The sequence below is a fragment of the Lolium perenne genome, chromosome 3 (genome assembly GCF_019359855.2).
Source record: "Lolium perenne isolate Kyuss_39 chromosome 3, Kyuss_2.0, whole genome shotgun sequence".
In the NCBI taxonomy this organism is placed as follows: domain Eukaryota; kingdom Viridiplantae; phylum Streptophyta; class Magnoliopsida; order Poales; family Poaceae; genus Lolium; species Lolium perenne.
Window position 1 is genome coordinate 291,012,145 of NC_067246.2, and position 12,976 is coordinate 291,025,120.

The 12,976-nt window shown below is 46.6% G+C and overlaps 1 protein-coding gene across 1 annotated transcript; it reads right to left on the minus strand.

Moving 5' to 3' along the window:
- Positions 1-661: 661 nt before the first annotated feature.
- On the minus strand, positions 662-11,837 carry LOC127338800 (uncharacterized). Its single transcript, XM_071827592.1, has 6 exons — positions 11,409-11,837; positions 10,988-11,307; positions 10,665-10,902; positions 10,495-10,567; positions 10,161-10,394; positions 662-684 (listed from the first exon to the last, which is right to left on the minus strand). The coding sequence occupies exons 1-6, from the start codon at positions 11,835-11,837 to the stop codon at positions 662-664; spliced, it is 1,317 nt and encodes a 438-aa protein (XP_071683693.1).
- Positions 11,838-12,976: the final 1,139 nt, after the last annotated feature.

Below are 12,976 nucleotides of genomic sequence, written 5' to 3' on the forward strand. Positions count from 1 at the left end.
TGACCAAGATTCAAATGCGCAGAAAATTAAAAAAATCAGAAAAATGAAAAACCAAAGTACATAGTCTTCTTATGTCATATATATAGTAAGCGCATTAAAGTTGATAAACAAGGTCTCTGGACATATTCAAACCATACAAATCATGTATCTATACCCCCTAACCCTAAACTTTGTCTTATGAAGTCAAGCATGAAGAGAAGTGGTTTTGGGTTTCAAACATGGAAATTTCAAAAACCTTCCAAAAACTTCATTTTAAAGTAACTGAGAAGGTTACATGCTTCCCTTTTCATTTTCATGTTTTAAACTTGTGATATGGATCAACGTGATCCAAAGGGTTTTTGGCCCAATCTTTCACGGCGATCAGTAGCGACAGCGATAAGTAACGCGGCTTACGATCTAGACGATGCAAACTCGCGCGAACAACAAGCAAACCCTTCTCGGCGAGAGGAATTACTTGGACGGTTCTAGATGAACCACGCAGCAATTAGAAGTGCGACACCTCCAATCCAACGCACGGGAACAACCTCGATGGGTCTCAACTGATACACACAGGGACTTTCACCCTCGGCGCGACGGCCGAAACACACACGTGTTTTATCTCATAAAATTCAACCTAAAAAATTACAATCGGTGGCTCTATGGCTTTATATATCAGCCGATCCTAATCTTGCGTACAAAATAAACCTGTTGCACAAACCGACAAGGAAATAAAAGCAAACTTGAACCTTCCTAGCTTAGTTAACGTGGATTCCATCTTCCTTGTGTTCTGCAGGTGGACCCCATCCAGATGATTTCGGGGAAAGCAATCTCCACGGCTGAAACTTCCAAATATGTGCAGCTTGTTCTGGTGGACGAGGATTCTCGAAATAATCGCCGATTTGAGCTCCCGTATTTGCACCAGAAAATATCTCCTCACGTATCTTAACTTTGCTCTGAACTGATATTTGTTTGGGCTCATGCACATGCATGTTTTTATCTCCATGGCTTGGTGTATACGCACATGGAAACATACCATCAGCATTATTCCAAAATGCATAGGTGCCCATGTCTACTACCAGAGGATGCACGTATGTCATATGTACTGATTCATCTACACTGTCGTGCGGCAATTGCATATAGCTTGACTCAAGTTTCATGGGATCAGAAAGAATAATAGTACTACCAGTGACATAGGCATCCCAAATGGGCCTGCCGAAGATGGTACCCGGGGTTTACTGGAAGCCCAATACCCGAAGAATAAGAAGATTCGGGAGCCCAAGATTTACTAAGGAAAGATAGAGTTGTAATAGGAAGTGTTGTTTGTAATCTGGCGGGATGAGTTAGAAACCGTCCCGGACTCTGTAAACTTGTATAGCACGAATCCCTCGGCTTCACCTCAGATATAAAGGGGAGTCGAGGGACAAAGAATCAATCGAATCATTGTCTGCAAACTCTAGTTTTCATAGTCGTCGAGTACTTTTCGGCTGAAACCTTCGAGATCTACTTACCCTCTACTTCTAACTAAACCCTAGCCTACAATCCATAGGCATTGACAAGTCAATACCTTGTCAATTGGCGCCGTCTGTGGGAATTAGAGGCGTAAGGAGCTGATCTCGATGGCACGCTCAAGATCTTCGACATCATCAACCGCAAGCAACACAATGGATCGAGGTAAACAGATCGCTACTGGTCTTGTCGATTTTGTTCCTCACCCACCCTCCCGTTTGGATGCATATGCGTATCTGGCGGAACCCATGGAGATGACGTTCGGAAGGTTCCACTTTCGCGTCGAGAAGGAAGGATCGTATCGTGTCGAGATTCCGATTTCGTCGGGATCGTCGGTGGTCGATTCCGATTTTTCAAACTATGCATCGTCAATCGAGTCAGGAGAAGAAGAAACCTCGGCGACACGCTACGTCAGCACCAGAGCAAGAGAGAAACTCGCCAAGATCTTCAACGACATGTCGTTTGAGTCATCTGCGGACTCATATATAAGCGATGGCTCAAGCAATGTCGACAGTTACGACTTCATCGACAAATCTCTGACAGTGGGCAAGGTCTTCATCAATCTCAACGACGATGTCACCAAACCCAACGTAGATCTGAATACAAAGTATCATCAGATTTACGCCATTGAAGATCAAGAAGAGACATCTGAGGTTTTTGACAGTTTGGGAAATCCATACGTTGATCCCTCCAATCTGCGACAAGGCTTGGGCAACAAATACGTCGGGCCAGAGCCGCGAGATAGAGTTCAACTTTCACAAGCAGCGTGGGACAGAGCTGCGAGAGCTATGAACGGCACAGAACCAATGGCTACCACAGCCACACCAGAAGAATTGCAAGCATATCAATATAGGCTCGCACGAGCTGCCAGGGAATTGGAAAAACAGACAGCTGAGTTGAACAGGAGAAAGGAGGCAGCTTCTGCATCCAGCAGGAGAAGGGCAGATCTAAGTCGACAATCTAGAACTACGGGTGATAGCCATCGGGAGGCGCGGAACAGAGCAAGGTCAAGACTGCAACACATACCCGAAGCGGAAAGAGAACACTTGGTTCAAAACCTCGACATGTCCTTTATGTCGATAGATACAAGAGGAAACATCATCCCTAAGACACCAGAGGCTGGGTATATGGCGACACATGCTTTTATCCTTGCATCTAAACCACCTCCGGGTGATCCAAGGGAAACACTGTACAATATGGCGGTAGCAGGAGTTGGAGCTATGGGGACAGCGTTTATATCAACGCCTCCCGAAGGAGTGGCAAGGCAAAATAGTCCGCGACCCGCAGCAGCAACAGCGGCAGCACCTGAAGGGCCAAGTGGAGCAAGAGACACAGCAGCACAAGCAAGAGTCGACAGAGCGCGGCAAAGTAGAAGGGATCATCGGCAATCCCCAGAACTTAACGACGAAGATATGTGCGGCTTACCATGCTTCACGAGGAGAGTCCGAAAAACGCGAGTCCCCTCAGGATTCAAGTTACCCGATAATTTCAAGAAATTCGACGGCCTTCAAGATCCAGAGGATTGGCTAGTCGACTATCTGGAGACGGTGAAGCTGACAGGAGGAACTAGGGCAACAGCCATGCAAAGCATCCAGGTGCACCCGAGTGGTGCCGCACGATCATGGATAAAGAAACTTCGCTCCAGGATCCATCGACAGTGGGAAAGTTTCGAGGACGTGTTCGTCAAGAACTTCAGATCCACGTGCAAAACCCGCGTCGTTAGAGGAGTTGAGAGCGTGTCGACAAAAGCCAGATGAGCCAATGAGAAAGTACATCCAGAGGTGGAATATCATCAAAAACTCGGCAGAAAACATATCTGACGAGAGAGCAAATAGATGCATTTGTCGCAGAGTCAGGCGTGGAGACTTTGTCGAGGATTTGGGAAGGACCAATCCAAGGACAGTATCCGCGTTAATGGAGATAGCAAATAAATGGGCAGATGGAGAAGACGCTGTCCACAACAAACGACACGGGTCGCCGAGAGGAGGACCGTGGTCGAAACTATCAACCGAGGCGAAGATTTCCTCGGACGTACCAAAACTACGACGCTCCAGGGACAAATTTCGGCAGGTTTTCGGACAAATACAGGAGGCAACGAGAGATGATTACCGAGAAGCGGTGAACAGCGAGGTGATAATAGGGATGATTCACGCAACAGGCAAAATAGTGGGCCGAGGTTTCCAAGACCTTTCGTGTCCCCCGAGGAAATGCTGAACGGACCGTGCCGGATGCACTTCTTCCTCGACGACAACGGGAAAAGACAGTCGGGGCACTGCAGAAAGGCTGTCGAAATTTTCGTGCAATGTTCAGATACGCGAGAAAATGCTCACGCTCGAGCAGCACGAGAGAAACCCTCGGGAGCCTAGGAGCGAAGTTCATCTACCGCCACCTCCCGCGATTACGAGAGGACAATCGACACCAGCTAAGAATAGCGGCAGCACTGCACCACCACCCTATGTTGATCCTAACTCCAACGGAGCTTGAGTGTCGATGATTCGTAAGGGAAGGCCGTCCAATAGAGCTCAAAAAGTAATCTCACGACAGGTGTTTATGGCGAGAGAAAATGCCTCCACCAACAGTTGAGTACCTTAATTGGTCAGGACAAGATATCGGCTTCACAATAGCAGATCATCCGCAGCAAGTTCCTCGACCAGGGCAGTCAGCACTTATCCCGCCAAAGAAGCTATCGCAGGATTTGATGTCTCTCGAGTGTTCATAGACGGCGGCAGCAGCTTGAACCTCATGTATGCAGATACATTGAGGAAGATGAACATATCCTTAGCAAACTTGAAACCAACAGACACAAGGTTCCACGGCATCACACCGGAGAAACCAAGTTATCCATTGGGAAAGATCAATCTTGACGTCCAGTTTGGGACCCGAGAAAATTATAGAATCGAAAGGCTCGAGTTCGAAGTTGTCGATTTTCCATCACAATATCATGCTCTGTTAGGACGACCAGCATATGCTCGATTTATGGCAGTGCCACACTATACATACCTGTTGTGGAGGTTGCCCGGACCAAAAGGACCAATCACAGTCAGGGGAAGCTTTGCCTTAGCCGATAAGTGCGACAAGGATTTTCACAGGTTGGCGTAAACTTTCGGGATGCAAGCTGAGTACTTGGCGTCAAAAAGCATGACCGATTACGACGTACTGCCAGACGTTGGAAGACCAAATAAAGAATCAACTTTCAACACAGAGAAAAATTCTAAGGAGGTGCAGATTCACCCGACAGATCCAAAAAAGACGACATCTATAGCAAACGACATGGATATCGCATAGGAAAGCGCGCTCGTCAAGTTCCTCCGTGAGAACTGGAAAATCTTTGCATGGTGTCCAGTGACATGCCAGAGTACCCAGTGGAACTTGCCGAGCACCACCTAAATTTGGATCCAACGGCGAAACCAATCAGACAACCTCTGCGGCGTTTTTCGGAACCAAACCGCAAAGCCATGCTTTCAGAAATAAATCGACTCGAAGAGGCTGGTTTTATCAGAGAAATATCTACAGAAGCCACATGGGTAGCTAACCCAGTGATGGTGCCGAAGAAAAACACGACAGTCCTTCGCATGTGCGTCGACTTTACGTGTCTCAATAAACATTGTCCCAAGGATCACTTTCCCCTCCCAAGGATCGATCAAATTATCGACTCCACGGCAGGTTGTGAACGTCTTTCCTTCTTGGATGCATACTCTGGTTATAACCAGATCAGATTAAAAGAAGATGATGAAGCCAAGACAGCGTTTATTACACCTTACGGCGTGTTTTGCTACAAGACAATGCCCTTTGGTCTAAAAAATGCGGGAGCAACATATCAGAGGATGATGCAGAAGTGTTTAGCAACACAGATCGGGAAAAACGTGCAAGTATACATCGATGATGTCGTCATAACATCAAAAAAGGGGACAACGCTGATCGAGGATCTCAAAGAAACTTTTGACAACCTCGACAAATTCTGCCTCAAACTGAACCCGACGAAGTGTTCTTTTGGCGTCCCAGCAGGAGAACTTCTGGGGTTTCTAGTTTCAGCAAGAGGGATTGAAGCAAATCCCGACAAAATACAAGCCATAGTAACAATGAGAAAGCCAACAAAGTTGAAAGAAATACTGACAGCTAATCAAGTAGTCGCAGCTTTGAGCAGGTTCGTCGCCGAGTTAGGAGAAAAAGCGTTACCATTTTATGCGCTGATAAAACAAGGAGATAAATTCCGGTGGAACGAAGAGGCCGACGTAGCTTTCGAGGATCTGAAGCGAAAAATCTCGACACCACCAATCCTGGTGGCTCCAAAGGAAAAGGAACCCTCCTGCTATATATTGCAGCCACGCCCCAAGTGGTTAGCACGGTATTAGTTGTCGAAAGAGAAGAAGAAGGGAAAATCCATGGAGTGCAGCGGCCAGTATACTTCGTGAGCGAAGTCTTGTCACCTTCAAAACAAAGGTACCCTCAGTACCAAAAGCTAGCATATGGAGTGTTCACGACAGCACGAAAACTACGACACTATTTTTCGGCACACCCGATCATAGTGGTCAATGAAGCTCCCTTGTCAAATATATTGAATAACCCAGAAGCTACGGGTCGTGTCTCCCTTTGGGGAATAGAACTTTCCCCTCGGGACATCACATATGAAAAAAGAAAAGCAATAAAGTCGCAAATACGCCGGACTTCATCGCAGAATGGATGGAGTTGCAAAATACAGGACCTCCAGATTTATCGAGAACTTGGACCATGAACTTTGATGGGTCCAAGAGACTAGAAAGGAGCTGGCGCAGAGTAGTACTCATATCACCTGAAGGCGACAAATTGAAGTACATCCTCCGGATGACGTTCCTTAACGCATCTAACAATGAAGCAGAATATGAGGCTCTCATACACGGGATGAAGATGGCGAAAGCCTGCGGAGCAACTCGATTAAAAATCTTTGGCGACTCACAGTTGGTGGCTCAGCAAGTTATGAACCAATGTGATGCAATCAATGATAGCATGATGGCATACAAGGAGATGTACAACGAGCTTGAGAAGTTATTCGATGGATGCGAAGTAAATCATATTAGCAGGTTGAGCAACGATGAAGCCGACGTTCTTGCAAACATCGGGTCACAGTGCCTTCCAGTCCCGCCAGGTGTATTCTGGGAAGAGATAACAGAGAGATCCACTAAGCCAACAAAGTCAAAAAAGAAGGAGAAGAAACCCTCGGGGGCTGCCAAGGAAAAGCAAGAGGACGAAGAAGATCAGGACTTGGTCATGATGATACAGATACCGTGGATGCAGCCGTACATATCATATATCCTTAGGAAAGAAATACCTGACGATCCAGTTGAAGCAAGGCGAGTAATTCGACGCTCCAAAGCTTTCACGGTGGTCAAGGGAGAATTGTATAAGCGAAGTATTTCGGGCGTCTTGCAAAGGTGCGTCACACCTGAAGAAGGAAGAATAATTCTGAAGGATGTACACGAAGGAATATGTGGCCACCACGCAAGTAGTCGAGCTATTGCAGCCAAGGTTTTTCGGGCAGGATTCTACTGGTTGACAGCAATCGAGGACGCCAAGGACATAGTAAGAACTTGCGACGCGTGTCAAAGGTTTGCCGCAAAACCCCACTCTCCGGCAGCGAGCTAGCACCAATACCATTGTCATGGCCCTTTGCTCAATGGGGACTTGATATGGTGGGTAAGTTACACAAATCCTGGCCAGGAGGAAAGGAGTACATGCTAGTAGCTGTCGATAAGTTTACAAAGTGGATAGAAGCGAAGCCGATAAATTCACCAGATGGAGCATCCGCAGTAAAATTCGTAAAAGGCCTCGTCTTCAGATTTGGAGTGCCCCACAAAGATCGTCACAGACAACGGCAGTAACTTCACATCCCATGAATTCAAAGATTATTGCGAAGAGGTGGGTATTAAGCTGAACTTTGCGTCAGTTGCACATCCTCAAACCAATGGGCAAGTCGAGAAAGCCAATGGCATCATCTGCAATGGTATCAAGAAGCGCTTGTTAGGACCACTGGAAAAAGCTCGACATACCTGGCCAGAAGAACTACCAAGTGTGTTGTGGAGCATCCGAACAACACCAAACACAGCAACGCAGGAAACTCCGTTTTTCCTGGTTCATGGAGCAGAGGCAGTACTACCAATCGAGATAGAGCACAACTCTCCACGTGTCGCTGAATATGATGAAAAAACGTCGAGAAGAGCGCTAGAAGACGACGTCGACGCACTTGATGAAGCTCGAGATGAAGTATTATCTCGGGTAACCAAATATCAACAGGACTTGAAGAATTACCACAGTCGACGTTTGCGGCCAAGATCTTTTCAGGTGGGAGACCTAGTTCTTCGGCTCACGCAAAAAAGTCATGAAAAACTCGAGTCACCATGGCTTGGCCCTTACATTGTCACGGAAGTAATTGGAGGAGGAGCATACAGAATAAAGGACAAGAAGACAGGGGTGGAGGAGCCAAACCCCTGGAACGTGGCGCAACTTAGGCGTTTCTACGCCTAGAGTCAAAATATAGTCTTTGTAAAGCTTCAATGTACTGAAACGCCCGCGAGTTTTCAGACGCACTCTTTTCCTTTTTCGGGGCACCGAGTGGGGCCGGAGAAGGTTTTTAATGAGGCGGGCTCGCGGTGCTGCAATATAATAAAGATAGTGACAATATAACTTTTCTTCTTTATCGACATGACCAAAGTCTTCGCTCCGACGAATTTCAATATAGTTCATCGACAAAAGGAAAAACTTGCCTTGGTATTCAAATACCTCGTGAGTCAACAAAAATACAAAATAGTACTCAATAAAAAGCTCGGGGGCTCATATTCGCCCTAAATATATAAATGCCTTGGTTCAAAACCTCGCAAGTATACAAATATAGTAAAGAGTCACCGAAACACTCGGGGGCTAAACAAACAGAGAAATATAATGATTGCTTTACAATATAGTCATGGATTACAAAGAAAAATATCTACAAGAAGAAAATAACTAGTCTTGATTCAATATGTCATCAAGAGTAACCCTGTTTTCCTCAGGAGCAGCACCAAGAAAATCGGCATAATGGCCATCGGCAAAAAAGTCGGCATCCATCCGAAGTAGGTCCTCAATCATTTCTTCGGCTATAGGCGTAACCTTCGTGTTAATCCTGTCAACACCAACTCTCCGACGTTTTACTTTTTGGTGAACCTTTTCGACAACCTGGGTAAGGTCAAGCTTCGAGTGGCAGATCTGGAGCATGATAAGAGCAAATCTGGCGCCAGCTACCAGTTGAGCTCTGACAAAATCATGGATACTGCGAGCATCCCTGAACCTTTCCATCAAGTCAGGAAGAGTTTTTGGCTGGACGTTCCGAGGAAACATGGAGTTGTAAACCATGGACAAAGTCTTGGTGCAGAAGTCAAGGAAATCGCGAGTTTGAGAGGCGCGATCTTGGAATCTGACAATTTGGCGGGTCCTCTCTGGGGTAGCCCAAAACAAAGAACCATGGTCCAGGGAAAGATTAACAAGGAGGGTTGTCCTAGCATTTACCCTCTCCTCCTCGGCAGCAGCATCAGTAAAGGCACCTATCAAAACAAAGAAGTGGAAACCTCTAAGAAACAATAGCATGAAGATAAAGAATATCAGCGGATGAAACAGGCATACCCGACATATCTGCACTGGCTTCATTCATTAATTCGAGCATGAAATTTTCTCGAGTAGTTGCCTTTTCAGCCTCGGAAGCGGCAATTTCCTTAGCAGCCACGGCTTCGTGAGATTGTTGAAGAGCAATTTTTTCGGCTTCAGATGACTTACGAGATTGCTCCATCATCACAAGTGTTTGCTTCTTCGCATGCGAAGTTGCTGCCGAAGTTCATCCAGTTCTTGCGACAAGGTATCGTCGACAGGTGCAGTATCAGCAAAAGCTCTCCTCGCACGAGAAGAAGGCGATACATTGGAAGGAGCGGAAGTTGGAGTATAGTTATCAAATATCAACTGAAATTTAGACAAGACAACATCAAATGACAGATAGAGTTTTTCATTAATTTCTTGGAATAATTACAAGGGCACTACAGTGGAGCTAAGGAAATGAATGTCGCCAAAACAACTACTTTGGCAACAAAAGCAAAAGAAACAGAAAAAGAAACAAGGAGGCATGCAACTAGACCTCCGGCCTCGAGGAGCTAGGAGTCGAAGCTGGCTTGATCCCCAGATACGCCAAGATCTTCTTCGTGTTGGGCTTGGCTGCCTTGATCAGCGACCTCCATCTCGAATGCTCTACCTGGCTGGTGTCGCCAACCTTCATCCAATCAAGCGTCTGTTGGCTGTCAGCAACCAGGGCAACAGATTCTCGACAAAGAACCTTCATATTCTCCCGACGCATCTTCAATCCCAGTGTCTTCCGACGAATTGAAAAGCTTGGCAAGGGCAAGGAAAGTCGAAGGTTCCTCTTTCTTCGGGAAGAAGTAGGGGAACAACGCCGACAAACTCGCACTGGCATTGGCCACGCCTTCACGAATTTCGCGCCCATGGAACTCCAGAAGAGAAAGTGCATCAAGGAGAGGGTCATTGACGGGATTCTCCAGATCAAAATCTTGGTTTGTTTGGGCTGCCACACAAAACAAAGAACCATTAGTCAAAAACCAAGAAACAGGAAGTACAATAGAAGGGGTTGATGATATTACTCAGCGTACGTCGACTTTGCGACTTCGTACGCTTGATGATCTCTTGTTCACGCACAGTTTGTGCAGTTTTCTGCTCATCTAAGGCAGATTCGGCATCTTTGAGCCTTCTCTGCAGTTCCTCGACACTAGCAGCTTTCACCTTGGCTTCATCAACCTCGGCCTTGGCTTTGCTAGCAGCAAGTTCAGCTTTCTTGCGAGCCGCCTCACTTTGCTCGAGTTTTTGAGCAAGTGCGTCGACACGTTCGTTGGCCTCTGAAAGTTTTTCTGTCGAGATATGAAAAAGAAAGAAAAGAAAGATCAAAAAATAGCGACGAGCAACAGGAATAGAAAGTCAGTGCAAAATAGCAAGTATAAAAGTCGTTACCTTCGGCTCTGGCGGCATATTCACGGTACCCAATAAATTGGGACCCGATGCGGAGAAGATCCTTGATCATAGGCTGTTCAGCGTGAACACAGTAAGAGAAACATCGGCATGAAAAAGAGAAAAGGTGTGGAAAAATAAAATAAGGAAAATATAGATGTCGACAGACTTACATCATCTAAGAGCAGAGTCGACGAACTGCCCAACTGAGGGGCAGAATCAACAATCTTTTCAACCCTTGCCCTTTTTGGTGAAGGGACACGGGGGCTTGATGGCGGAGTAGTGGTGACGACGTCTTGTTGAGGAGGCGACGTTTCTTCTCCTTCAACTAGCGTGTCTGAGGCAAGTACAGTACGTGACGTGCTTGTTCGAGGAGCCACGTCAGTAACTGGTACTTCTTCCTCCTCATCACTGATTGATCAAAAAATCGGCAGTATAAAAAGCACGACAAGATAAATATTTCGAGTACAAAAATATAGCGAGATAGGTGACTTACGAGCTGATGAGGGATTCAACATAAGGATCGTAAGCTGCCTTCGGATTAGAAGGACCAGCTTTTTCAGCCTTAGAAGTGCCAGAATCCTCGGCATCATGCCTTTTCCTTTTGTTCTTTGGGGAAACTGCAGGAGGAAGGGATTGCGTCGATTCACTGGCCTCAGATTCAACTTCCTTTTCATGGGAAGCCGCAGATTTGTGGGAACCCGCGACTTCACTTTCAGGAATAGAAGAACCTGGGGTATCTTCGGCAACGATGCCCCGTTCTTCGACTTCTCCATCCTCAGGAAGAGGAGGAAGGGAAGTCATAGTAGGATGGTTCTGCAAGAAAACAGCGACAAAAGAAAAATTAGAGTGACACAAATACAATGAGATGCAGGGGCAAATTCGTAACAAGATAGAAACTCGAGAAGGCAAAATACCTCGGGGAGAGGATTGGCGGAGCTGTATGGTTCCACGCGACAAGCGGAAGGAATAGGATCCTTTTTTGCCAAGCGGGAAACTCTTCGGATCAACTTCTCCAAGTCCTTTGCAGAAAGATCGTCGGAGATTCTATTGGCGTCGTTTTCACCAGAATACGTCCAGAGGGGATTTTTGCGAGCCTGAAGAGGCTGCACCCTAATCCTAAGGAAGTAGGCAGTGATTTGAACACCAGACAGTTCTTTGCCTCGAGTGTTTTGCAGCTGATGGATACGAGACATGAGTGCCTCTGTCGCCTTTTTCTCTTCTTCAGAAACTTCGGCATCCCAGGAGCGGCGGCGCTGGATTCTGGCACTTCCGTCGAAAGGAACTATGTTGTGTTCAACGGAGTTGGCGCTTTCTTCGTGAATGTAGAGCCACTTTTGCGCCATCCTTGGACAGAATCAGGAAATTTGACGTCGAAATAATCGACATCAGTACGAACACAGATAACAACGCCACCTATGTTATAAGTGACGTTGTGGGAGCCATTGCGGCGGAGGCAGAAAATGCGTTTCCACAGAACCCAATTGGGAGGGATTCCGAGGAAACATTCGCAAAGCGTGATGAAAATAGAAATGTGAAGGATGGAATTAGGGGTCAACTGATGCAGTTGAATCCCATAAACGAAAAGAAGGCCGCGGAGGAAATCGTGGATTGGGGTCGAAAGGCCGCGGATTAAGTGATCAACAAAACTAACCCGATACTCCATTGGAGGCTTGGGGTAGCTTTCTTCGCTGGGGAAGCGGATGGCGTCCTCCTTCTTCATGAGGCCAAGCCTCTTCAGCATGTTGGTGTCCTGGTTGGAGATTTTGGATCTCTCCCACTCAAGATCCTCGGCAGCCATCTTGGATTCCGGAGTGCTGTGGCGAGTGAGTCGCGTGCGCGGTGGCATCAATGGCAATGGGCAGAGTAAGGTCTGTGAGTGCGGAAGCTTGGAGAGATTCGGGCGCAGGAGAAGTTTTGCGAAGGGGAACAGATGAGCGGCGCAAGCGAGGGGATGAACGGAGGTTGAAGAAAGGTTTATATAAGAATCGGGTGAAGCAGCGTGCCGTTGGATGGAGAAATCGTGTGGTGAGAATAGATCTTCTAGAAACAAGGGTAAAAAGGTATTTTTACTGAGATAGGCGTTACCGTACGTGCGCCAGAAAAAGTGGAGGACGTGTGTCCCCCACTTGCACGACGTGTCAACGTGGTGGGAGCAATGGACCCACAGGGCAGAAAAATCACGACTACTCGTCAAGGATGAAGTAAATTTGATTAAGGGAAGAATGTCGACAAGAAAAATAAAAAGAAGATTGGCGACAGCAAGAATTATTCAATACTTCGGGAGCTTTTGATCAAAAACAAGTTTTTGCCCAAACGCTCGGGGGCTACTTCGGACAAAAGTAAATTTCCGAGTATGACAAATATAGAAATTGCGGGAGCCTACAACCAAGCACAAAGTCCTTGGCTGTAGCCTCGGGGGCTACTCCCATCGGGAGCGCTGTTCGCGCACCCGAGAGATAAAAAAAAAGAGAGAGAAGAAGAA